At 41.1% G+C, this 27,999-nt stretch overlaps 1 protein-coding gene across 3 annotated transcripts; it reads left to right on the top strand.

The window, feature by feature from the left end:
• The first annotated feature begins 20 nt into the window (after positions 1-20).
• LOC114442631 (C-terminal-binding protein 1) lies at positions 21-27,929 on the top strand. 3 transcript variants are annotated; one of them, XM_028416370.1, is made up of 12 exons: positions 21-440; positions 8,024-8,159; positions 8,439-8,593; positions 9,848-9,992; positions 10,498-10,601; positions 10,976-11,078; positions 11,491-11,615; positions 11,927-12,016; positions 12,188-12,318; positions 12,635-12,762; positions 13,111-13,225; positions 13,832-16,041. In XM_028416370.1, the coding sequence occupies exons 3-12, from the start codon at positions 8,456-8,458 to the stop codon at positions 14,025-14,027; spliced, it is 1,275 nt and encodes a 424-aa protein (XP_028272171.1). In that variant the 5' UTR covers positions 21-440; positions 8,024-8,159; positions 8,439-8,455; the 3' UTR covers positions 14,028-16,041. The 3 variants fall into 3 exon arrangements, 2 of the variants coding, with proteins under 2 accessions (XP_028272171.1, XP_028272170.1); XR_003671363.1 differs by lacking the exon at positions 8,024-8,159 and adding an exon at positions 27,919-27,929 and having other exon boundaries at positions 22-440; positions 13,832-14,413; XM_028416369.1 differs by lacking the exon at positions 8,024-8,159 and having other exon boundaries at positions 22-440.
• Positions 27,930-27,999: the final 70 nt, after the last annotated feature.

Below are 27,999 nucleotides of genomic sequence, written 5' to 3'. Positions count from 1 at the left end.
TATAACTGCTGTAGTTTTTGCCTCCTGTGTGCTTTTTTGTTTGGCGACAGAAAGACAGAGAGATTTTCTGTAATAGAAAGTCAGGAAAGGAAGGGGAGGGAGGTAGCTAGAAACGTTAGGGAAGGAAGGAAGGAAGGAAGGAAGGAAGGAGGGAGGGAGGGGTAAGATAGAGAGAGCAGGCGAGCGAAGGGGACGGAAGGGAGGGGAGAGAGAGAGAGAGAGAGAGAGAGAGAAAAGAGGGGGAGCACATGTGTATGCTTGTCACTAAGGGGCTGGGAGAAGGACTAAGGGAAGCGAGGTAGCTGGCCACAGCCGCCATATGCTGACTGGATTCCTGTTCATGTGTGCTGTGTGAAGACTGTAGGTTTCTGCTGTGTGCTGGCCGGCTGGGGAACACACCATGGGAAGCTCACATCTCCTCAACAAAGGCATGCCTCTAGGTAAACAACTAGCACCCTGCTTTTATGTGGGAACTGCGTGTCTGTGTCTGTGTGTGTGTGTGTGTGTGTGTGTGCGCGCCAATATTTGTGAACTCAGTGTACATTATTCTGCCTTCCTTCTCCCCTCCCCCTTCTCTCTCTCTTCCTCTCCTTTTTTCCGTCTCCTCCTCCTCCCTCTCTTCTTAATTCTCTTCCACTCTATTATCTTTTTTTTAATCTCAGCTTCTCTTGTCACACAAGAATGGCTAGCCTTTTCACTAAAGCTGCATGTGTGTGTGTGTGTGTGTGTATATGTGTGTGTGCGCATGTGAAGAAGCAAATCTCTGCTATTGAAGGCTGCTTGAACACCTCCATTTGTGGCGACAGAAATAGATCTCTCGCTCTCTCTCTCTCTCCTTCGAGGGCTAGCAAGGACATGACACATATTTCCCTTCCATTGTGCTTCTTTTAAAAAAGAGCGTTTGCATTCACTAAAGCACACACATTTCACATGCGCACACACACACACACACACACACACTTAAAAGGAACTCACACATATTCAAGTATAAACCTGCACACAGTCAGATTCACACACAGGTGGTAGGTGCACCTTATGATAGGGGCTGGAAAGGACTATTCTAGAAAATGGGATCAAGGTAGGGCTGACAGGACTGTGAAAGGGGTGGGTGGCAGGGTGGGGGGTGAAGCAGGCGGTATAGGAGGAGGAGGAGGAGAAGGAGGAAGAGGAGGAGGAGGGTGTGAAAATAAATGATTATCATTATTATGCAGAAATCTGTGGCCACTTAAATGTGGGTTTGTGAAGCCATTTACCTGGAAAGAAACCAAAAGAGATTACATGTGATGTCATCAACAGGCTGCAGACGTTTCTCTTGATGACATCAAAGATAAAGTTTGAGGGCTGAGTTTTTCTTTTCTTTATTGTTTGTTTGTTTTTAACTTTTCCCCTCGCTGTGGGAGACATCTTCTCCAGATTCACCCTAAGACTTCAAGGTCACAAGAATAACAAGTGTAATTTATGGTTAAGATTAAGAAACCTTTATTAGTCCCACAATGGGGAAATTGCATAATTTATTTTTTTTTTAAGATTAGATTCAGGTAGAATTTCCATCTTAAGATGTTCACATGATGTTCACATACAAATCTCTACCAGTCAATAATGGTGACACTGATCTGCTCATAGGGTTTGTTTTGTTCGTTATGACTTCTATAGGGAGGCTTCTATAAAATGAGCATGCTGGCCCTGGTGATTGATAGATGTTCTGATTCATGTCTTAGAAAGCATCTGTGTGCTGGGTCATATCATTGTGAAGGGCTAGATCAGTGACATAGGCCCCCTTTCACGCTAAGACCCGCTAACGTCTGGCTTTTGTTTCAATGGGAAAGGGTGCAGATCAAAAAAGTCACAGAAGTCTATGAGTCTCTAGAGACTACACTGGTAAACTGCTAAGAAGACCCTCCTCTTTATGTTGCCTTTGCTTGTTCATAAATAACACACAAAGCCTCTAATGCCACCTCAGTAGAAGCTTTGAAAGACGTGTGAGACCAGCTACTAAGATCCGTCTCAACTCAAAATTCCCCTAAAACATTATACAGTTTTACGACCGTGTGTTTGTGACGTCGGCCATGAAACCTGTTCACTGTATATGTGGCACAAAATTCAGTTAATTAAGCCAATAGACAGGTCTGTTACATCAGATTTACTAGAAAACAGTTTTATTGTGGACTAACTTGTTTAGTATATAAGACATAAACATGATTATAAGAACTGTAGGCAGCAAATAGCTGTAGGCAGTTTCCCACAAGATGGTTCAATTTCTATTATGTCAAGGGACGAAATCAAGCAAACTGCTCGTTTGATGACATGCTGTCAGCTTACAGACAAGCCCAGGCCATTTAAAAGCCTGATTAGATTACAGGTCACTACTGATCCCTGTTGGAAAAGTTAAATAGACATTTTCTTTGCACTCACACATATCTCAGCAAAGAGACTGTGGCTCTACTAGCCATCACTGAAAGTCTTGCCATTGTTGGACATAAAATACTGCATGAAAGGAATGTCAGCAATGTAATACTTGAAGGTTTTTTAACTGAGAGGCTTAACAGTTATAAGACAGGTGGCTGGAGAGCCACGCATAGAAAAAATAACAGGCCTACAATGGAACATACCAAAACAACAATCAGGAGGTAGGCTGTGAAGCACTAATTATATTAAATAATTTAATTAATCAGAAACCCACTATAATAACTGGAACAAATATTAATTTTGCTGGGAATACTTAACCCACTCAAAGCACCCCCCCCATGGGTCTCTACACTCCAGTTCAGGAACCTTTAATCTAAATACAATAAATGCTTCATAGCCTTAATAATCCATTAGGAGGCCACATTTACTCCAGAGTACCCAAACTGACCCCAATCCAATTGAAACTTCAAAGTCATTGTAATTTTTTTTTCTCCTTCATATTAACAGTTAATCCAATATAAATGCTTGGCAGCCATACAATAATCCAGTTACAGCCTGTTTTTAAATGTAGTACTTCCTATAGTTCAAGCTAGTAACCTGAACATGATTTATGACAGCTTCCATATCAACAGTGCACAGTGCTGACATGCATTACAGCCCAGTTTACCCTCAGATTACCTCATAAAAACTGCAAAATAATCATCTCTTTCTCTAAAAATCAGGAACTACTGCAACATACATCTATAACCATGAAGTGGTTGCTACAGCAAAGCTGCTACCAAACGCGTTTCCTTGTCTGTTTTGCTGCTGGTTCTTTTATGGGAACAAAACGCTGACAGGCCTGAACTCCCCTGCAGACACTGTACCTGCAAATACAGACCTTGTGTTGTATGTGTGTGTGTGAGAGAGCCCTGCATGGTGATCATGTGTAAGAGTAAGCAGTTGCTTATGTCCTAGGACATTGTATTTAAGTCAGGTTAAGTATGAATTGGCATGCTGAGCATGCACCTGTATATCTGTGTGAGTTGTGTGGGTGGGGCAGAGTGTTTGTATGTGTGGACTGGCGGTGAGGGATGTGGCTGTCTTCTTTTTTCCTCCCTATAGTGTGGGCAGACAGAGAGAGAATAAAAGGCTGCAGAGGGCTACCTGAACACTTTGTATCTGTCAGCATCCACACGTTTCTTTAAGGATATTAATACAATGATAAAAGATATAGTGTTTTTCTCCACGAGAGAGAGAAGAGAAGGCAGGAGATGAAAAAAAATGAGAGGAAATGGCAAAGAAGATAAAGAATGATTGGAGAAGCGAGGATGAAATGAGAGATGGAGATCTGAAAAGGAGGCATCAATAGCTGAAGGGATGGTGAGATCAACCCTGAGCTGGGTGAAAGATGAGAATATAGGGGCTTTTAGACCACGTCATGTTGCTGCATGTCACAGAAGCCATGGCTGATTTATAAATCAGCCGATGGTGTGGCTCGGCGGCTGTTTGTTACGATTGTCGCAGGTTACCGACCGATCAGAGGCGCCCACAGCAACGCTCATCTCACTTGCACAGTGGAAGCAGAAATGTAAATGTGTCATCTGCCAGGATTCACTTTAAGTTCAGTTGGATCAAGACTAAAAAGAGATTTAATCCTTGTACCGGAAGAAAAAACCAGCTGCAAGGTTTTTTTTTATACTAAAGACACAGAGGAGACATTTCCTGTATTTGTAGGAGTGCTACACTCACTCAGTACATCCCCAAAGAGAAATATACTTTACAAGTTTCCAATAACTTCTCCACTCATGTTCACCTTTGCTATCTTTGTTAACTTTGTCTGAAATCACTGTCTCCCTCCTCTGGGACAAAGATCCAGCTGTTCTTGTGGGCTGGTCAGTGACAGCTGGATGCGGGCAGGCTGCTGCAGGGCTTTCCCACTGGCTCTCATGGTGCAGTCCCAGCAGTCTTTGGCAGATGCTTTTTCCATTTCTAAATGTCAGTCAAACTGGATCACCATCATGATGGTCCTGCTTACAAATTCTGCAAGCGATGCCATTTTTATATCGATTTAAATTAGTCCTTCAAGTCTTAAAAAACCTAGCTTGTTTTTTTTTTCTAGCAAACAATGAACAATCTTTATGTGTTAACGATTCCCTACAGCACTACAAACCACTACAGCTACATTGCCTTAAAAAATGTCTATTATTCAAAGTAGGGAATCCTAATTAAAATGTAGTGGAACTACAGTACAGTATAGAAAGTGAGAGCAGAGCTGAAGCTGTGGCCCCGCTGGCTGTTAAGAGGCCTGTTTGCACTGTGAAAGCTCCCAGCAGTCACCCAACCCTGGGGCTATAGGGGGGGTAGAGAGGAACAGAGAAGTAGAGTATTTAATATAATGAGGGAGGGAGAAAAGAGATGGGAAGAGATGGATAAGGGTTTTAGAATTTAGGAACTGAGCAGGGTGAGAGAGAAAAAAAATGGGCAATTATTTAATATAATGAAGGATTTAATGGCTGTTTAATGTGATGGGAACGTGAGAAAATACAATTTATAAAAGAGACCAAGAAATAATGGACGTTTGTTCGAGAAAGAAAGAGAGAGAGAAAGGGGGATTAATATTTATAGTGTAGTGCCGAGGTTTGTGGCAAAGAGACAGTGAGAGCGAATGGGTGCAGTGTTTTATCTTGTAGTACTACTCAGTAGAGCTGGTCCTCCCAAGGTCATGCATGGTGCTGGAATGACAGCTATTTCCTCTCTCAGTCTGACCGAGTGTGAACTGGAGAAATGTCTGGAAGCGCTGCTTCTTAAGAAAATACCACTCTGCTGGATAAATGACTAGGATGAAAAAGTTTCATGAATTGTGCTTCTTTAATTCTAAATCACTCTTAAAGTGTCTCTATTTAAATGTTCTGTGTAGTGTGTGTGTGTGAGTTACAGTGAAGTCTATAATGAAGCCTGAGAGTACTTTGACTGTTGCTGAATTCCAATTTCTCAGCTATGCTCCATAGATTTTGTATTGATGTGTAAGTGCAGTGGCATCCAAGCAAATCCTATTATGGGAAGCTAATGTTTTACCGGGCCACAAAAGGAATTGTGAGCAGGATTTGAGTTTCACCTTATTGGTTTCACTGCGCTGTGGGGCCGCTTCATCAGATCACGTTTCATGCTGTAATCTGACAGCGCAGATAAAAAGACAATACAGAAACTGAGTGATTGACTATGCAAGGTTGTAACCTGTCTTTGCTTCAGTGCAGCTTCTGAGTACTGCGATAATCCACCCTTCAACGTTAGTTTTTATGAGCAAAAGCATGCCAGTAATGCTTTCATCTTCAAGTGAGGCAAGTTGTCAACAAAATCAGTGGAAACACACAAGTGCATGATCACAAGTTTGAGTTTCTATCTGCAGCATGATTGGGCTTAGCCACACACACTCTCCTCACAGTGTCTGTGTTGAAGACAAAAACTCGAACACACCACAACGACTACAGCCAACAGCTAACTAGCAGGCACATTTTGTGCCAGCATGAAAGGAAATTCCTCTCCAAACTAGCAGGTGAGATAGCGCTGGCCACTTCCTAACCATGCTGAGCAGCTGATCTTTAATGTTTTCATTACACTTTGTGGAAATAGTCACTGGGAAAATAGCTGAATAACAACTTCACATGATCTTTTTCACCAACTGGCTACAGCCTTGATTTGGATTCAACACAATCCTGGCTGAAAGGGTCAACAGTGACACATGCAAGCTGTAATACAAATGGAAAAACTGAAATAAAATGCAGCCAAAAATGAAATAGTGACTGGACACAGAAGCTCTATGAATAAAAATGACTCCTGGTACTAGTGCACTGTATTTAGTACCACATGGAAAATATAATATAATGATAATTTGAATGCTTATTCTCTGTCACAGCCCAACCCTGAACACTACAGTGCACTGAAACGTGAACCTGAAATGCATCACGTCACTGCATACATTACTTCACCCTGCATGCACAGCACACTGGAAAACAAAAAACACTGAGAGTGTGGAAAAAAATAGCAGCTTCAAGCTGTTTTACTTTCCACAACAGCACAAGACAGAGGAAGAGCATCCATCTACATTTTATCTGGGCAAGTCTTCTGCCTCTTATTCATGTCACTCGTACAGTTATCCCCTACTGGGAGCAGCTCAGCACAACACATTCTTTACCTTCTAGTCACTGTGCTCTGTCCAAGTGGAGCATTAAAAAACTAGCAGGCCAAATGTAGGTGATGTGACGTGTTAACACTTTCCCAGAAAGGAAGCAGAGTTAAAAAAAGATTACAAAGCTTGAGTAATTAAAATGTCAATGTTAAATGTCAGGGTTAGATCAGATGCAATTCTCTGATCATAAAACATTCTCACAGGAAGAAATTGCCTGAAGGCAGAGGAGCCTGAGATACCATGATGCAACCACAAAACAAGGTACACAGGCCAACCCACAGTTCATATTCAGTTTTTTCCACACATGGGCTGAAAAATGAAGAAAAACCAAAGAGAAGCACTGAAAATGTGTCCAGTCGGGATTTTTCCTTTAATTGATTTTACTTATGGGCCTCTTATTGTTGGCTGCTGCGCGTGTGTTAGCCTTTCTCAATAATTTTTGGGACTCTAGCTGCCAAACTTCTGTCCACAAGTATGGTTTCTCAAGGATCTTTTTAGCATTCAAAATGTTGCATAGACCCCAGAATGCTGAACCAGTTTAATGATTTCTTACAATGTCAGCCCATGCAACTCAAAACACTGGGAGGAAGGTCAAGTGTATATCCATCTGGAGGTCTCAAGAAAGTTTGAGTAAGAATATTTTGAGTGTGATGACAGAGGAGGTTGCTTATGTGGAATGTCAGCTTGCACATCTCAGATGGGAAAAATAGTCAGGGGTGAGTGATGGGTGCAGTCAGCGTCAGCAGAAACAGGCACAACTCTGCTTTTATTTTATCGGTAGTGTTTTAGATGGCTGTCAACCCTTTACATGTCAGAGAATTCCAATTACACTCAGAGGCTGCCTTCGAATCTTCATCTGTGTGAGGATCAATGAGCTGGAATGATTCATTTTTTATGTTATGTGGCAAGAAAGAAAGAAACCTAGAGAAACAGGAAGACTGCAGCAAGGGTGAACCCCACTAGTGGGCTTGTCAGGTGCTTGTTAAATGCCACTTATCCTCCTGTACAGCCCAGCAGCACTCTCTGGGTAATGGTTGAGTCTATATGATGATTTAATAAAACATTCTGTGGAAAGGTTTTGGATATTGACAGATTTTAGTAACTGACTGTCTCTCGTGTCACATCTCTGTTTCTCCTGAACTGCTGCACTCACTCATCTACTTGTCTATATCTATTTTCATACAAATACATAAAAATGATTTAAATTTTAAAGCTCTATGAAAGAAGACAAAACAAATTTAATCAGTAGCTTCTGGCAGCGTGCTCATTTGTTTTCCGGTCAAGACTGCCCTATTTTTCCAAGTAAGTAGCTCCCCAGAGTCACTCTGAGGAGTCTGTTGGGACGAGCATTTCCATCCTCCATGAATATATGTGAACATAATTAAAATAATACAAAAGGATACCCCTCATTATCACTGTGTGTGTGTGTGTGTTTTTTTTTGTCTGCAGGCAGCGTTTGAGGGCATTGTTGGAGGGCAAGTTTTCAATACTTTGTGCTATTTTCTGCCAGCGTACCTACAGCACCTGCCTCATCCATCTTCCTAATTACTGCCTGTTCCAAAGAGTCAGCAGATTTCATCAAAAAGTCAGTAATAATTAAAGCCAAACAATAAATGTAATTTAAAGTTATGAGGAGAAAAACAGCTGTGAAACATGACCGCACACAACAGGAATTAAGACAGCTGCTCTGGGAAATTCTTATTTTTCTCTCCAGTCCACACGAATTGTCACGGTTGTCATAGCAACCACATCAGGCCAGAGAAGAGAGTGAGAGATAGAGAGAGAGAGAAAGTTTAGGACATGTCCTGTTTTTAACCACTTGTTGTTTGAGTGACATTTTGTCCTCTCTTCTTTTAATTTATAGGCATCAGGCCTCCCATTATGAACGGGCCCATGCACCCACGCCCCCTGGTGGCGCTGCTGGACGGACGTGACTGCACTGTGGAGATGCCCATCCTGAAAGATGTAGCAACAGTGGCTTTCTGTGATGCTCAATCCACACAGGAGATCCACGAGAAGGTAACACACCTCTGATTTTTTTTGTATTGCAATCAAAAAAATAAATAAAACAACATTTTAAAAATGTTGATTAATCATCTTGAGAGTATATGTTTGCCAACAAGTCAGCTGAGTTGTTTACAGTTTGCCCCAGTCAATCTTAGATCCAACCATGACCTTCATTAGGGCTGCAACCAATTAAGCTGCTAATTAATCTTCATCTATAAAGTGTCAAAAAAATGTTGAAAACTGTTCATCACAATTTCCCACACACACCACTGGATTGATTGTTTTGTCTAGCCAACTGCCCAAAACCAAGACATTTCATTTACCATCGTAAGTGATCTAGTGACATGAGAAACTTAAGTAATTTTCAGTCATTTAAAACCAATTAATCACTGCAGCTCAGTCAGGCCTGTAAAGATCCCCTAACAGATTGTAAAAAAGGAATGTGCCATCTCCAGTGTGTTTATATTTATTGTGAAACAGAAGTAAGCGCTTTGCAAGAATGTTCTAGTCGTATTTCTACTAAATGCTTAAAGACCTGAGATATCTACCAAACACAGTCTGAAGTATAATTTAAATTAAAAGGAAACAATAAAAGCAGTCATAAAAAATACACAAAAGAAAGAAGAATAGGAAAAGGAAGTAGAATAAAGTAGTACAAGGAGCAAACTTTAAATGTGGGTCAGACTCAGCTCTTGCCACAGCCACTATGGTTGTAAATGGGTTTGTATGTCTGGCAGGGTTACGTCTTGTTCTGGGAGTCTGCCAGACGCACTCTCTCTGTGAGCGCGCTCAGTAGGCCACAGCGTGGGAGAAACAGATGGCTCTCACTCGCTCACTGTCTATCTCATGCGCTCTCTGTCTCTCTCTCTCTCTCTTTGGCTCTCTAGTAAAGGGCCACCTCATTGTGTAATTAAAAGGGCTTCTTTACTGTAATTAAACCACATGTCATTTTCATCCATTTACACACACACCCATGAAGCAGAGAGAGAAAAAGATCATACAATTAACTGAGAACCAATTAAAAGGTGACGGCTGGTGCTGGAGTGCTTTTCACACAGAGCTATATTCATACAGTATATTCCTAGTCTATGTGATAATAAAGTTATCTGCCTACTGACACATCTGACACATTACTGCAGAGCCTTAAATGGGCACACAGAACACAAACACACACTGAAGACATGACATTTACTTTGTTGCTTAAATACTGACAGTTAAGTAAATGTAGTTAACTGTGTGTGTTTGTGTGTTATTGAATGTGTTCAGGTCCTGAATGAAGCTGTAGGAGCTCTGATGTACCACACCATCACTCTGATGAGAGAAGACCTGGAGAAGTTCAAAGCTCTGCGCATCATCGTGCGCATCGGCAGTGGCTACGACAACATTGACATTAAATCTGCTGGAGAACTTGGTACGAACCACCGATTATTTACCTAATCTACCTTAAAATGCATCCTTGTTGCTCTTTAGCAGATTGACTAGCACTCACTTTTTACATATTTTTAGTTACTATTGTGTATATTTAGTGGATTACGGCAATGTGCAATGATTACAGTTATATGTTTAAGCCTGAGTCTAAAGGAGCCATTTTTAAGGCTTTTTGGATTTAAGAAACACTCAAGTATCTAGCTAGAAATGTGAGCTGCCATGTTTTTAATTTAAAAAAGGTGAACTCACTAAATCTTATAAACTCAACTCTTTCCTGGAACAGCCTAAGCTTCTCTAACTTCTGCTATCTTCCTCTACCAACAGGCTCTGCTGTTTGAACGCACAGAGTAGTTTAATATATTGTAGAGAAAACTGCTGACTTTACACTTTCCGCCTACACTTCTCACCAAACTTCCTCCATTCCCCACAAATGCCCCCATCACTGAAAAAGCTATTACTAACCCTTATCTGCTCTCTGTTCCAAACAGGCATAGCTGTATGTAATATGCCAGCTGCCTCGGTGGAGGAGACGGCGGACTCCACGCTATGTCACATCCTCACCTTGTACCGACGCACCACCTGGCTGCACCAGGTTTGTAGCCCTGTGCGGCTGATAAAAGAGACTGAAATAAATTGGATTTAAATGAACTAACTCAAGGTGTGCATTCGATTATTACTATTGTAGTTTCGACAATTACGTATCGTTGTCTACTGACAAATCAGCAATATTGAAACATTTCATTTTCTTTAGAATGTTGCTGTATTTGAAAGACGTTGATGTAAAGTGTAGAAGGTACAGTAAAATGATTTGTTCCTCAAATCATTATTTAGACTCACAATATCTGAAAGGATTTACGTTTCGCAAGTCCTGACTTGCTGTGAAATATGCTTGGATCATGTTGAACTGTCATGTTTCGGTAGCGTGATTCATATCTGCATGCGATAATTAGTTGTTATTGATGCCAGGCACTGCGGGAGGGCACGCGGGTTCAGAGCGTGGAGCAGATCCGAGAGGTGGCATCAGGAGCGGCGAGGATCAGAGGAGAGACCCTGGGGCTCATAGGGCTTGGTAAGCAATGGCACAAATATGACTTTGTAGTATCACACTGCGCAGCATTGCTTTGCGCTAAATGCATGCTAACACGCTCACAATGGTGGATGTTTAGCAGGTACAAGGTTAAGCTGTTAAGTTTCTAATCATTAAGTATTTTCCTATCTTTTTCATTTGGGAAGGTTTGTTCTTAGCTCAGCTAAATTGGCTTCCCAAGCAGTTACTGCCAATAAAATATAAGCGGATTAAGCAGAAGCTGAATGCAAATCTCCTCCTTGTACAGACTGAGAGGTTTTTTTCCAGGAATAATGAGCAAACCTGTGCAGCCAGAGCAGTGTGTCTGCATTAAAAACAAGACAAAGAAGAAATATTAGATAAACAAGTGTAAATGTGTGTGACTCCATGCCTGTGGGTGTTCATGTGTTTCTAGGTCGGGTGGGCCAGGCTGTAGCCCTGCGAGCCAAGGCCTTTGGCTTCAATGTGATTTTCTATGACCCTTATTTGGCTGACGGTGTAGAAAGATCCCTGGGACTACAACGGGTCACCACACTACAGGTAACAACACAGCAACACTTGACTTTCTCCACAGAACCATTTCCATTAAAATACTATTCAGACTTTAAAAAAAGACCAATAGTCTTTTCCACTATCCGCCATGACAAATGTATATTTATCCGTTTGCTGTCATTTCACGTTTGCAGGATAGAAGGGACGCTGCCTTTAAGTGTATCTGTGAAAATGTCAACAAAAAAACAAAAGACAGACGCAAAAGTCTTACTGCTAAAAGCAATACACACCCATACAGCTATTCTCCAGAACCAAGCAGTATAAACAACAAACTGTCATTATCTGCCTCTCCTCCTCAGGACCTGCTCTTCCACTCTGACTGTGTTTCACTGCACTGCAGCCTCAACGAACACAACCACCACCTGATCAACGACTTCACCATCAAACAGGTAATCAGTTATTACATTCCACAGCCATTAATATTAAGGAGGCAAATATCCAGGGAAGCCCAGACACCAACATACAAATTCATCAGGTTCTCTACGCACCAGCTCTTGCTTGTTAACAATTCTCACCAATTCAACCAAACCACTAAGTGTACATCTGTTTATGTCACAAAGATGCGTCAGGGGGCGTTCTTGGTCAACACAGCCAGGGGGGGTCTGGTGGATGAGAAGGCCCTGGCTCAAGCTCTGAAGGAGGGGAGGATACGTGGAGCTGCTCTGGATGTTCACGAGACAGAGCCTTTCAGGTAACACACACACTAGCCTAACATAGTGTCTCTCACTTGTTTGTTTTGTCGCACAACAAATCACCCAAATCTTATCAGTGACTGAAGGGGAACAAAACATTAGCAAACAAGAAATGAAAATGAAACAACTGTACAAATGTAGGGTCCCATGTGGGAATCAAACACAATTCTACAGGTGAGAGTTGTGTGTGTGGATCCTCCATCATTACCCTCTAACATGCACTCTTAATGATATACAATATGTATATTGTTTATACTATAAAAAAAAAAGCTTCAGTGGAGCTCAGATTGATCGTGCTCTACGTACATGTGTCAGTTTCAGTCAGGGTCCACTGAAGGATGCCCCCAACCTGATCTGCACACCACATGCTGCGTGGTACAGTGAACAGGCATCGCTGGAGATGCGAGAGGAGGCAGCCAGAGAGATCCGAAGAGCTGTGACAGGTAGAGTGCACACACTATCGCGGAGGTGCACGCTCGCATGTGTTGACAGAAAACATAACCCCATTTGGAAAATGTGAACCCCCAAGCAAAGAAAAGAGATATTTTTAGGTGTTCTGGTGCAGTCGAGCTGGGAAACAACCTCCTTTTCCACATTCTTGTGGCTTCTGTCCGTTCAACCTGTGCATCTCTACAGAAAGCCGGTCACCATGGTTAAAAAAATAAATCACACCTGCCTCGAAATGTATTGCAGTAACACTAACTAATTTCCCTGAGTGACTTACAGAGCTCAGGACTATTAATCTAAGGTTCTTTACTGACAGTTTTTATATCCTTCCTGTTTTTTTTTAGGTCGTATCCCAGACAGTCTGAAAAACTGTGTGAATAAAGAGTTCCTTAGCCAGAACAACCACTGGGCAGGAGTTGACCCAGCTACCGTCCACCCTGAGCTCAACGGGGCTTACAGGTAACAACTGACAAGAACCTGAAAATCAACATTTCCACTGCCAGGAGGAGCTTGTGTTTATTTTTCAAGTGTAGTTAGGGAGGCCTTGTTGCAGCCCTGTTTTCCAGTGTGTCAGTGTTAGCCGATGTGATGACAGCAGTGACTAAACTTGATAAGAGAAGTAGCACAACAGTCTATAATTATACAGATGGATAGTGTGTCTCTGCATAGCATGAGGAATTCAGCTTGGTAATAACAGAAAACGGCACATATGACAGGACAACACTTTGGCTATGTTTTTTCACTTGTATGCCAACATGCATTCACATTCAAAGACAGAGGTGCTTATGAGGTCTGTTTTTTGTGAATTTTGAGTTTGTTTCCTAATAGAAGGTCAGAAAATGTCGATTTCTGAATAATGATGTCATCATTCCATTAAAATTGACTGGACCCCTTCCTCTTGTTGACGTTTATGAGTCCACTCGTCTCATTTTACATCAGACTACTGATCTTCACAGTTTGACACTATTACAAATTAATTATTAATCAGCCTGGTAATCATAAAATTAGTGTAAGTGGGCTGTAATGAGGATGGTTCTGTTTTTAATCTACATATCTCATCTCCAGGTATACTCCAGGAGTGGTGAATTTGCCAGCTGGTGGCCTCCCTCCTCCTGTTGAAGGCATCGTGCAAAGCACCGTGCCAATCGCGCACACACTCCCGCCCGCTGTCACACACCCTCCTCATGCCCCATCTCCTGGACAAAACACAGTGAAACCACCAGAGGGTGACAGAGAGCAGCATCCAAATGACCAGCTGTAGCCCCAACCCCCTCCCCCCAACTCACACAGAAAAAAAACACATGCTCGCCCGTGTCGTCTGGTGACTGGTAGCAGTTGGCATGGCGACCGGTGTCCTAGCGATAAGTTCCCCAGTGATAAGTTGTTAACAGACAGGTTGAGTGTCAGATTGGCTGGTTGAGGGTCCCAATACCATTCATAACTCTCTGGCATTTGGCTCCCAACAGCCATTTCACACTCCAAAGAAGATGAAGAGGAAGATGGCGATGTGCGCGGGGAGTGGACAGCTGTTGAAGGCTCTAATCAAAGAGCCAGACAGTTGTCTTCTGCCCCAACCAGAAGCGGATCTTGTGATCAAAGACTGATCTTCACATTCTCGGCCACATATAAAAATAAAAACAATAACTAGTCACATTCTGCTGTCTTAGACTGTAGTGTTTTCAGAAGTTAGAGGGGCAGGTTTCATGTCTTCCTCTCTTCTCCGTGTTCTTTCCTTAGTTTGATGTACAAGCAAGTAGTAGGTTATAAAATGAATGTAACCTGTCTGTGTACAGTTTTTAGACTTACAGCAAGAACATATTAATATTTGTATTCCAGTCTTAACAAAAACAAAGGAGCTCTCTCTCTCTCCGTAGCCAAACTGGTTTGAGAATACAACATCTGTTCATTGTTTTAACATTTCCCCAAATTAGCAAGCCCCCTAAAAAAAGAGGCAGCTTTTTGCACACCATCTCAGGAAATTCAGTTTTCTGCAGTTGGTCTTTTATTTTTTTAATGTTTATTTTTTAATTCATTTTTATGCCACTTAGTGCTTTTGTTTTTCTACCTGCTTGCCTTTTTGTGTATTACTACATTAGAAAAGAACTTTAACACAAGAAGAGCTAAAGTTGTTTGCCTAATGTTTGCTTTTGTTGGTTATGTTTAAGGGACATGTGCTCTTGAGACTTGTGTAAATGTTTGACCCAAATTGAGGGGTTTTGTGAGAGAAATGGCTTTAAAGAGAGGTGGCAAAAAAATGGTATGCTTGGGTAGGACAACTTTATTTGTCATCACCATTTTAATTTATGACGTATGCACTAAGAGTTTGTAGCAGCCTAGAAGTCTTGAAGAAATGAATTTTGTCTTGTTTTCTGTTCCGCCTAGTGCACCTGCTTCATTCTGCGAAATCAGTATTTTACTTAAGTTGACATTTGAAACTATAAATGAGAACAGAGATGAGAATAAACTCCACTTAACTTTCTATTTGAAGTTCTGAACTCACTTGTACACTTGTCACATCCAGTTATGGAAACCTAATGCTTACTGACAGATGTGGAAGAGTCCAATCTAATTTCCATATTTAGACTCCCAAATCAACCTTTTGAGATTTCCTAAGAGAGGAACAGCTTGCTTGTGAGAATGAAGAAACTACACATGAACCGTATCTTGCATATATATGGAATGGGGGGGAGACATTTTGCGGTAGCATGTCAGAACGTACATGATTTCCTCCACACTAGTATCCCTTTAATATTTCAATATGGGTCCTTCCAGAGTATACCATTTACCCACCCTCTGTGGCCTCTGTGTCTATGTGTACATATTGTGTTCTGCCTGCCTGTGTCAATGTGACTTGGTTGTATCTGTGTCTAAAAAAAAGCAGCACTGGGAGGAGGGGGTTGGCAGCTAGTATCTCCACAAGGCATCACTACAATGACTGCCACCAACAATACACAACTAATAATAATAATATTTTGAACTTAACATGGCCAGCAATCCATACTGGTTACAATCCCACAACATGTCACTAGCCCTCCAGAATATTTATTACTAATACTAGTGTGTTCGCTGAGTGACGGTGCTTTCTGGATCCCCTTCTACCAGCAGCTGAGTAGTAAAAACAGTTTACTGTTGCCTACCTGGTCTTCTTCATGGTGAGGTAGTAAGCGTAGCAATCAGGGATGGTAATTTCGCTAGCTATTGGTGAGTATTTCACAGCCCAGGCTGAACCACATACCTAGTACAGAGGGTGCATTAAGCCTTTAGCCAAAAAAAAACTATCTTCAAATCAGTGCTGGAATAACTTTAATCTTTCCTCACCAGATGCCTGCCATTGTGTGGGAGAAAAACTCTTTGCTAGTTCTTCCTAATACAAACCATAAGCATTCCTCTTTCAAACCGATGGGTGCCACAAGTAAAAATGAGACACACAGACTAGCTTTTAAAACGCTGAGGTGCTTCTAGAAATTCCATCCCTGGTAGTAACACACAGTCCACTGTTGCCTACCTTTGGTCCCCTTTATGGTAAAGTAGTAGGCGTAGCAATATACAGTATACATATTCTATATTCTACAGTAAATATTATTTTTGGTCAAAACTGAAACCTGACAAAGATATGTTTGTGACTGTATGCATTTGTATGAATTATTTTAAAAGGAAATAAACTGTGGAAAGGTGACATTTGTGCTCATTTGTTTTCACATCTCAGCCTGACTGGTGACTACCTGTGACATGAGCGACAGTTTGAGACCATTAAAGGGGAGAAACACAACAAAGTGTGTTACATGTTTGAATCTATCATGCTATAAGAAAGAGCACCATCACCATCATCATCAACCTTTAAAATATACAAGGGTTGAGATTTGCATGTGAATGCTATGAGGCCTTTAACCCTCGTTTCCACACAATTATTTACACAATACTTGGAAAAATGACACATTTTTATATAAGAGTGCATATAAAAAAAATCAGACCAGCCACTAAATTAAATACATAAACATTTATCTTTCGCCTTTCTTCAAAAGTGGGCAGCAAAGGTATAAGCTCCTATCTTGTTGCATTCTTTAGCTTGAAAGCGGATTGAAAATGTTATGATGTTAATAACATCATAATGTTTTCAACATTAGCTCCATATTCCTGAATATATTCTGTCACTGCATCAATGCAGAATCTTTAGCATCTGCATAACAATGCTGAAATTTCCACAGCTGGACAGACTGAAGATTTTTTCACATTTCTTCAGTAAAACGTTGCCAGTTGATTCCACTAGATGTCACCAGCACAGCTGTATCAGTCACCCTACGCAGCTGTAGCCATGTACATGTTGCCAGATGTAACATCTGAATCTGCAATACCTCTGCTACTTGCATGTGTTTTCCACTTTAACGTATTTCTGCAACAAATTTATGTCCATCTTTCTGTGTCCGTCCAGACATATACTGTGCACCTGTGCTATATTAGTGCTGAGGCTGTCAGTGATTCTCACAGCGGCGCTCGGTCAAGCAGAACATTTCCCAGCTTACAGTCAATGACAGCTTGAGCGTGAAGCCTGGTGTCATCAAATCACACCTCACACAACAAACCAGACATCCACTAACATGGGGTATCATGTACTAATGTGAGGAATCAACATATTATATCAGAACAGCAACACACAGGCTTCCAGGTGAATCTAAAGTAATAAAAATCACTCCACAAAGGTCTATTCTTTCGCAGCAGAACTGGTTCTATTCTGGCAATCACCTTATCATGACCTGAGTGCAGCTGATTTCTCACACGGGATAAACTTCATTTACCACACTATGCCTTTGTTCTTCTCTATCTCTATTTTTCTCCTGACATTCTCCTGAATCTCTACATCGTGTGTTCTTTTTTGTCCCTTCCTCCCTTTCTGCTTCATCCATTCAGAGTTACAGTGACTGGAACAGGCGACCAAACAGCTGGAAACTCAAGAGGGTTTAATCTAAACCTCAGGAAGCAGGATGGGAACCAGATGCAGTAAAAAAAAAAACGAAAACAGGCAGAGGTCAGTCAGCTAGCATGGAAACTCCACAGGGCACCGTGCAAAGGCGAAGAGACGTTTTCACAAGGCCGATGGAAGTTTAAGGAGGGGAAACAAGTGTCTGCTGATACCTCAAAACTGTCACCAGATTTAAAGCCAATGGCCGGAGACACCGTTCAAATCCATCAGCTTGTTCTGAGCAGTCAGATCTTCCACTGTGTATACTGACTAAGCTCGTAGATTTCAGACACGCTGGCTTGTTACAAGAAATGGAAAAATAGAAAAATGAATAGGTGAATGACTAACGCTCTCCACTCCTTCAGGAAACATCATCAAACTGCCCTTGGGCAAGGCACTTAATATTAATCCATGTTATAGCATTATCCTGTGTTACAGGGTTCAAGTCAAAGGCAGCAACGCCTTTTTACTCGTTAAACCTGTTTGCCTTTGGGCTAAGAGTCTACAGCAAGAAGTTTCAATGGAACAAGTCTGGCAAATGGACACAGTCCTAAACATCACTAAAAATAATTTTACCTGACTGTCTGCATTGTAAATTTACTACATTGCTCTTTCCATACACACATCTGTTGAATGTCTGGCTGTCCGTCTTGGAGGAGACATCCCTCCTCCTGAGGTTGGTTTCATTTTTTCCCCATTAAATAGTTTTGTTAATAAAATTAGGGTCTAAAGCACGGGTCTCCAACTCTATTTCCTATTCTCCTAAACTTAATTTAACAAAATGAACGTCGCATATCTTATGTTACTAGGTTTATGTCATATTGTATAAATTTCTCCAAACCACGTAAATCAAACCTTTCTTTTTCTTTATCTTATCACAAGACCAAGACAACAAACTGACAAATGTCCTTTTAAATGCAGATAAAACCATTATTTATTATATTATACAGCCAAAACTTTTTGTGGATTTAAGAATCCACAAACAGCTGCAACCCAGCCACTGACTTTCACTGACTGTCAACAATGAAAAAGTGAGTGTTCCTTGTTCTGCCAGTTTCAGACATTCTTTATAGAAAGTGAAGAGGGTGACAAATCTAGACGTGTGTGTGTGTGTCAGGTCAGGGTTGAACAGATCAATTGTTCGATGATGGACAAGCAGGAAATGGGTGGATTTTCACACATCCTCTTTGCATCTCCTTTTCCTCCCTCTCTGCACCTCTCACCTTTCCTCTCACATCTTCCCTCTCCTCTCTGTGGTTTTTCTTGACATATTCTCTCTCTCTCTCTTTTTTTTATATTCTGCTCTCCTCTCCCCTTGACTGGAAGCCATCCAAACAAAGCCGGACAGAGGATTATTATCTGCAGAAATGTGGTGGAATACAGTGGCTGCCTGATCACTGAGAAGGTGAGGCATCCTGCTGAGGCAAATTCCAACAAATGCAAAAAATTTCCATTTGCATTTGTTTCAATGGTTTCAGGGTCCAATGGGTCCACATACTGTTTCATAGGCCCTTGAACCCTGCCAAGAAAAATGTCTGGCGCTTAATAAACACCAGACACGTGCTTGTAAATGTTGGCTGCTGCCTGAAAGATGCCAGCTCTGTTGGCTTCTTTGGCAGGTCATCATAATTTTGTTGGTAGCTAGTAGAACGTTTTTGCTTCAATACATCTGCTATTTTGTCACATTTTTACAATAATAAATGGCTTTAAACACTAAACATGGTGGGCTCTGTGCTTCTATATCTGGGGTTTTTAAAAGGGCAAAAATGACTGGCTCTAATTCCTCATCTGGGTCTGTTAAAGTCGATTATATTATCTGACCTAATGGGTTTTGCTAGACCCACACAATGCTGGAAGACACTGTGCAATAGTTTATATTAAAAATAAATAGACTGTTGGAAAAAGTCAGCACTGCTGGAGAAACCGCAGACGACAGATTATGAGAAATACAGCTAAAGATACAAACAGAGAGGAAGAGGAGAAGATAGAGGATGAAAAATATGTAACGGAAAAATACAAAGATGAAGAGAAATACTTCATACTAACTTAATATCGCAGTGAAACTCATTATGAAAACCCCCAAATCAGCCCTTTACAATTAGCCTGTTTGTATTTCTCAACAGGAGTCTCTAGTCACGTTTTCGCATTTTCCCCTCAACGTGTTGTGTCTCTGTGTGAAACGCCTGTGGAGGTGCTGACCCAGTTTCTACAGCCAGGTTTCTGTAGTGTTTTTTGTGTTGTTTTCTGCTGCCCACATGTGCCTGAGGAGGGAGGAGCTGGCACTTGACAGATGCCATGTGGTCTACATAAACACAAACACATGGAGAAAAACACACACAGGTAGGACTACTGTACATGCACACACATATTAAGAATGCACAGGCAGTGGAAAAAGTACTGAAAACTTTTCTTCCATTAAAGTAGCAATATGTTGGGAAAACGTCTTCGTATAGCAGAGATATAAACAAAGTATAACACCACTGGATGGGACAGTGAATCACTGTGTGTCCGGGAGGCAGGTGGTTTGTGCTCAGCTACCAAACCCTAGCTCTCTTTCCATCTTGCCCTCCAATGTTTGCTCTCTGGACAACAAGCTATACAATATCTGACGTGGGAGGAGTTCAGAGAGATGTAGCTCAGTGACAATGCTCTCCTGCTTGTGACATTTGTGACATTTTTTTCCCCGACAAAAAGTTTTTTCAAGTTTTGAAAAACAAACACATGTATGTCAGTCCTCCTTAATCCAACAGAATAAGACTCTAATTGTTAAATCTTGACAAAAAAAGAGATTCCAACCACAAACAACACTTAGGCTACGTTCACACTGCAGGCTGAAGTGACCCAAATCCAATTTTTTGCACGAATGTGACCTGTATCTGATATTGTCATGACAGTCTGAACAGCTCAATTCCGATTTTTTTATATCCGACCCAGGCCACCTAAATCAGATATGTATTTGATTTTTTGCAATGCGACCTCAGTCTGAGCGGCTTTTGCATCAGCGAAAGGCGACAGAGGTCACAATTCTGCGACACAGGAGTGGGCAGTGTTGTTAGCAACAAGCGCTTGTTGCCAGGAAGTAAAGCCCAACTCAACGCACTTGCTCACAGATGAGGGAGATCTCAACTCTCTTGCCATGAAAGTGATACAGAAAGGCGCTCGCAGACGTATTCAAAGGTTCTCGTCATTATGAAATTATGAATGAAGTCAGTGTCGCTAAAAGCAGTCACATCATTATCCCACCACCTGCACCCACACACATCTCTGTACAGTCATTGCAGCTACTGCTCTCTTCCTTCTCAGCGTTCTTCTTAATATTATTTGGTTGTAATTATGTTGGCTACGATCGGACATTAACGTAAACAAAGCCACACAAGCACACATTGTGTGACATCGTGTCCTCTTCTGCGCATGCAGGTCACTTCAGGGCCACAGTCCATTCACACAGGAGAGTGGTAGCAGTCGCATATTTTTTTGTAAACACCAAAACATCGGATTTCTCCAAAAAAATCAGAATTGAGCATTAAGACCTGAAGTCTGAACGTGTAACGTGTACCTGTAAATTCAGCCTAGAAACATAAAATGAATGTGTTGAAATCATGGTATAAAGTTTGAGTATACTTCAGAGTTTCGTGTCATCCCAGCACTACCAATTTGTTCAAGTCTCATCATGCCACGCGCTTGTTTACATATTGTAACTTAGCCCACGTCTCAAAACAAGAGTCTGTTTTCATAGATTTTTGTTGTCTTTCCAAAGAAAAAAACCACACCAGCCTTGTTGCTAATCCCAAATCATGACATTTCCAAGAAACATATAACCATCTGCAGAAGTACCACAGCGCTGCATTTAAACAAATCTTTTAAGAATAAATCCAAAGCATGTGGCAGTGCTTGATTAATAACAGCCTGTTTTCCAAATTCTGATCCAGGAAGTTGTTTGAGAGACTCCTTCACATGACTTAGACCGTAAAGGCCAACAGAGATGATTGAACATATTACACACAGGGATACACAGACAGACAGACAGGCACAAGGCCAGATTAAATGGCAGCAGGTCAATAACTGTACAGATCCAGCACTATGCATTAACCCTGCGATGGGGTGCTCACAACCAGATTATCTAACATTTCTTATTCCTTTCCTCCCTAGGAATGTAAAAGAAGGAATTGTCTCTATAATTATGAAGTTTTTATTATTATTCTATATCCGTAATAGCATGTTTTTTGCTTTAAAACTAGACTATTTCTGTCCAGATGACTGTTTTAGAGATTTCAAGATGACGATGCGAGTATAAAGTGGGATGGTCCTGGATTTTATAAGTCATACTATCCATGAAGCATCTCTGTGAGCTCTTAAATTTGAGTGGTCTAAAAAGTCGTAAGTAAAATTATTTTTAATTTAATCATCTTCTCTTGCCTGGTTTTATTCCTATTGGCTGGTGTGGGCTTCTGTCAAATGTCAGATACTCAGGTTTTAATTTAATGTGACAGACGATCCAACAGTGCTACAATAGAAATCCCATATGTCTTATTTCAATTTTAATGAAAAACTCAATCTTTAGCTCTGCAACAGGTGGACTATATACTTTAACAAGCTACACCTCATTTGGATTTTTCACAGAAAAAAAAACCTTTGCGGGCTAAAACTTCAGGTTTTATCATAAAGCAGATCGCAGTACAGTCCTTACTCTTAATTGATGCTCCAGCTCAGAAAAGGTTTCAAAGGGAAACAAAGAGAGCACCTGATAAACAGACTTTTCTTGTAGATTTTCCAACTGGATGAAAGGCCTGCATGCCAGATTCTTCAATTTTCTATGTGGATTAGAAGCCAAGTTTTAATGAATGTCAACTGGACAAAGGGCATCCAACAGTGAGATCCTTTAGAATCCATGACACAAGGAGGCAGAGAATAGTTTGAATATGATAAACTGATTCTTCTGTTGTATCCTAGATTTTTTGAATAGAGAATTATACAAAGAGAGCATGTTAACAATATAGACTGACAGAAAACACTAACCAACTTTTTGTTATAATTAGGTCTGACTTCCTTGACAGGTGGAGACAAAGTGTCTTCCTTTGTTTCTGCTAGAAAGGACTTAATTTTGTGCTCTGTAGCAGGATGATCCATCTCCTTCCAGGCTTTCTCTGCTACATTTGAATCCTGCAGCCTAACTCTGCTGTAAGAATGAGCAACCTGCACTAAAGCTGTCCTTCTGTCCCATGTCCTTATGGACCTACTTGGCTTACAAGCCCTTGTGGCTTATATAATGACTGCACAAAGGTCATGTTGTTCATTTTCACATGGTGAATTGCAACTCTCAGTTCTTCTGAGGTAGAAATACCAAGTTATTGGCTCAGACAGACACAGGAAAACCTAGAAATTAGTACAGAAACCATGGTCGTCCTCAGAATTACCCCCCTCAGCAGTCAGACTTCTGGTTAGTACTTCTACCCATCCATCATCATTACTTCATTAAAACAGAAACCTGAGAAACAGCAGCTGGCAAAGCCATTAGTACAGAATATTGTGCAGTAACTGCTCACGCCTATGAAAACAAAGTGCAGACCTGTTAACCCTGTCAAAATGTCACAGAAAACCAGAGGGTGGAGGAAAGAGATTATAGAGTTACAGTAATCAAATTAAAAAGTAATAAGTCTTATCTCACTGTAGAGTGCATATTTAGTGAGCCTATTAGCATTCTACAGTCACAGCTTTTTGCTCAATTTTCCATTTTATCTGATGTCAGCAAAGAAATCGGGCAGGACCAACTTTGGTGACAAAGTGCAATAATAAATAAATAAGAATAAAATAAGTAAAATAAAAATGCTAGCTCATTCAAGTGCATGCTGGAGAGGAGAGGGAACTTAAGGATGGTATTTGTGTAAACAAAACTTTGTCACCCTTATCATAACCTAAAAGGACAGAATGTGTTAAGTATTAGGTTTAGTATATAGGCGTCCTGGTGAGGGAACAATGGAGCTACTTTAGTCCAATGTGGTGAAGCCAGAGCTGAGGCAAAAGGCATGGCTCTTGATTTACAGGTAGATCTATGTTCCTACCTCACCTATGGTCAAGAGCTATAGGTAGTAAAGAGACAGGGTTGGGAGCTCAGTTAGGGGCTTGGAGCCACTGCTCCTCCTTGCTGAGAGGAGCCAGTTAAGCACCTGGTTGAGATGCCTCCCACGCGCCTCATGCATAAGGTAGGCGCCCCAGAGAGGGGGAGGTGGAGGAGACTCTGGGCAACCCCAGGAGATGCTGAAGGACATATAGCTCCTCTTCTCCATTCCACTCTTCTCAGTTTTTCTTTGACAACACAAGCACCTTTCCAAAAACTAAAAGAGATTAGCCAGAATGACCAGAGTGACCACACAAAAAATGCTATGAAGCATGCTTTCTCATGGGGTGACTGCAAACAGCTGCACACACTCTCAAATGACAAACACGAGCAGTAGAGTAAAACATGTGGACCGGTTTCTCAAATGTCCCTTTGCACCTCAGAGTCAGACTATTAAATCTCACAGAACTTGAAAATGTCACCAACACAAATCCCTTTTTATTTCTTTGCACTTGGCATTTTCAGCGACGGAGATATTGAATTGCACCCACTTTGAAACAATCCTTGTATGAGCTGCCTTAAGGCTCAAAAATCCCACTTTCTACCTGTCAAACTCCATCATGGCACGAGGCAATTTATTGGGTGATGTGAGCGGGATCACCTGGGTTCAGCCTAGTCAAGCCAGGTTCATGGAAACAGCAGGTGCTCCTGATAGCTTTCTCTCCATTTGGTGTGGCTGTGTTTTAAAGAATCCCAGGATTTCTTGGCAGTAAAGCAGCATTACCTAACGGTTCCTCAGAGAGGGACAGTAAATCCCTGAACAGAGAGGGACACCAGAAGCTCTGGATGATCTTCCTGGCTGACTTACTGAAAGCTAATAAGGTGAATGAGTGTGTGTGAGTGCTTCTAGAGTGTCAGTATACTTTTAGTGTGTGCATATATATGTTTTGTACCTCTTCTGTCCTGTCTTCTAACAATGCAAAGAAGAAATGTCTGTATTTTTGAGTCTTCACAAGCATGCATGAATGTGTCAGCTTTCTATTGCTCTCATATAATAACAAAAGCAGAAAGTTTTTTTTGTTCAGACATCTGGTTTAACATCAAACCACATCTTCACTGAAGGTTACTGAATGTGTTCTTGCATTTTGATTACTCCTGTTCTACGTCCGTATGAGCAGTCCTGTCACGATTTCTACATGAAAAGCCAGTCAGTCACTTTTCTGCAGACATGGCACTTTACTCAACCTTACAGCCCGACAATCAGGCTCTGAACTACACAGCTAACCATCCAAAGCCTTATATGCCACCAGGGAATTTTGGACAAGGCATCACTGTCCAAGTGCTGTTACGCAACACTCCAGTGGGAATCTTTCATATCCTCTTTTGGCTTTTGCTTCATTTTCACCTTGACTTTAGCGCTTACATCATCCCACGACATGCCGAGGGAGTGATATGACCTTTGTGCCTGCGGAATCCATTCAAAGCCTTGTGTAAACTTAGACAAAAAATGGTTGGCGTCACCTGGAAATAAGAGTCAGTTTTCGGTGCTGCAAAATCCATTTATCTTGACAAATCATTCAGTGTATTATTCAGTCTTAAAATCTTATTTTGCTAGAAACCAGTGAGGCTAAATTTGCCCGGGGGTGAGGTGAGTTTGCCGTCGCAGGTTAAGTTATTTTCAAGTAATGTTAACAGGATTATTCTGGGGAGATATGGCGCATATATCAAAATGTCATCACTTCTGTTAAAGAAGCATTAGTAACCAGTGAAAAAAATGTCGCACATTTTCACCTGATTCTACAAAAAACCACCCCCCAAAAAACAAGGTCTCATGATAATTGCTTTGTGCGGGGTGAAACGTATACGTCTTCAGAGATTCAAGGTTTCCTTTTGACTGTAGTGATAATTTAATATCCTCCCCTGTCCCCTTATTTCCAAACTATTAGTAACTCATCTGCATCAAAGCTTGACAGCTGGACTGACTTCTGTCTAATAGATTCCGCCACGTCTCCATCACTGGAAGAGGTTCCAACAATCACAAGCCACAGTACATGTTGGCCTGTTTTCCACTTGTGGGTATCCTCAGTATCAGTTTTCCATTTCAGTTCCTAATGTGAAGAACAATCTGAAAACCAATGCATGCAGTACAGTTGCTTCATTAGTTCTCTGTTAACGAGCTCTGTTATTTATGCTTGTGTATTTATTACATTTTGTAACTGTGGATTTTACAGTATGATCCTACTTTAGCTGCAGGTGTACCACACACTACATCATATATAAGCTTCAGGCCTGAAGTTGAAGGAGACATGTTATACAGCTCTTGCAGAATCCACATGCAGTGCAACTGTTTGGGTTGTCAGCCAATATGACTCATTTAGCATTTGAGGAAGCTGCTCATTTACATTTCTTGCTTGTCTGGCTACATTTCAGTAGTGATTTTCCTGACCTTTTTTGCACACGTGGTCTTCATTTTAGATGTTCTGGGATGGGTTCAAAAGCCTTTAGCTTTGTGTGTGCCTGTGTGTGTGTTCAGGGGCATTTTCATGCAGATACAGACATCCTGCCACCCTATTACTTCTGGTCCCTTGAACAGCTAATTTGCTGGTTACTAAAAGATTATTTTCCAGACCTTTCACGGTAGTTATTTCAATCTAGAACATAGAACATAGCCCCAACTTAGTTAAGGGTTTTAAAACACACATTTGTAAGGGTTGAGGTTGCACAATGCATCCAATTTCTGCTCTATGTGGAATAATATACAAAGAAATATTATCTGTCACCCAAGATGAACTTCAGACATTTTTTTTATCAACTTCAACAGACTATTTGAATAATCTGTTTGATTACTGATGTTGACTGTAACCCACAAGACCTGCAAAAGCTTTCACTTGTAACCCCTGATGGTTTTACAACACAGATACATGAGAACATGACAGCATAACAACATCCCATCCATCTATAGGATAAGTGGAAAAATAGAGTGATCCACCATCACTGTGTGTTTGCCTGCAGCCTGCAGAGAGCAGTGAGGTCCTTCCAACATCCTGTCAACCGTGGGGTTACACTTATACATAAGTGATGTGTTTTCTAGTTCACATTAACTTCTCTGTCAGAGATTAAACTAAACTAGGTTGAGGTACTTGCTGGGTCAACACAGTTAAAACAAGATCACTCAGACAATCACGTTTCAGAAAGCCCTTAACATCAGCACAGGTTACACTATGAAATAAAGGTTTATAATTGAAAACCTTTAAACATTCATTAATTTACTTTTTAACACCACAGACCTCTGTATTATGCTTTGTTCAGGCCTAAATTTGATAAATTCATCTCAATCCTCAAACCAGCATTCAATCACCATGTAGAGCCAACCTCTAGTCAAGGCCTCTGTGTACAGTACATACAAACCTTGATCACTTTACCACATCACGTTCAGAGAAAGCAGTGCCATCTGTTTGCTCCGACTGTAATCCTCTGATTACATAACCAGAATTTATGACTCGAAACCACAGAAATTTCCAAGAATATGTTGTAAAACTATTAAAGTGGAACGCCCGAAACATGCTCTGATTACCTACTGAGGTGTGTCTCAGTTGCTTCTTCATAATGTTAAACCGTGAGCTTGTTTAACATAAACACTTTCCCCATATGTGTTTTGGTTATAGTTGAGATAACATTGGTGAGTCTTGTTTAAACATGCAGCACACAGCAGGCGGCTGTGAGTGGTTCAGGTGAATGGAAGCACCTAAGCAGAAGGGCAGGAAGAAGAAGTGAACTTGTCCGGAAAAACGAATAGACTTCGTGTCAATATGAAAACTACATAAATTTTTATGTATCTGCAATATTAAAAGGGTGTAAAACAGAAACAGTATGAAGCAGTTAAACTATGTTTTGAATCATCAGTCTCCTGTGGCACGACGATGGTGACATTATGGGTTTTGAATACAGTGTCAACAACTTTTGAATCGCTGCTGCTTGAAAACACATTGCTGGCCAAAAGTGATTTTGCTTTTAGTTGAGGTTACAAAAGTGTAGTAATCTTTATTGGTTTGTTTTGAAGCACAAACATACTGGTGTGCCTCCAGTGGTGAAATTTATGGGTTGAGCCCCCGTCACTGTCTGACAGTGTTCCAGGTCAAGTCTGTTGTTTTCGAATAAGATGTGAGATGAGATGTTGACCAGAACTCAATCTGTTTCTGCTTAAAAACACATGCCTAACAG

This window comes from Parambassis ranga, chromosome 10 (genome assembly GCF_900634625.1).
Source record: "Parambassis ranga chromosome 10, fParRan2.1, whole genome shotgun sequence".
Classification (NCBI taxonomy): Eukaryota; Metazoa; Chordata; class Actinopteri; family Ambassidae; genus Parambassis; species Parambassis ranga.
This window is presented reverse-complemented; position numbering and strand designations above follow the sequence as displayed.

What these genes read in the sequence shown, in the direction of transcription:
- LOC114442631 (XM_028416369.1), top strand. Translation starts at nt 401, where the DNA reads ATGGGAAGCTCACATCTCCTCAACAAAGGCATGCCTCTAG. An exon ending in CCTGGGGCTCATAGGGCTTG is followed by an intron (nt 11,079 to 11,490) that starts GTAAGCAATGGC and finishes ATGTGTTTCTAG; the next exon opens with GTCGGGTGGGCCAGGCTGTA. An exon ending in AACGGGTCACCACACTACAG is followed by an intron (nt 11,616 to 11,926) that starts GTAACAACACAG and finishes TCTCCTCCTCAG; the next exon opens with GACCTGCTCTTCCACTCTGA.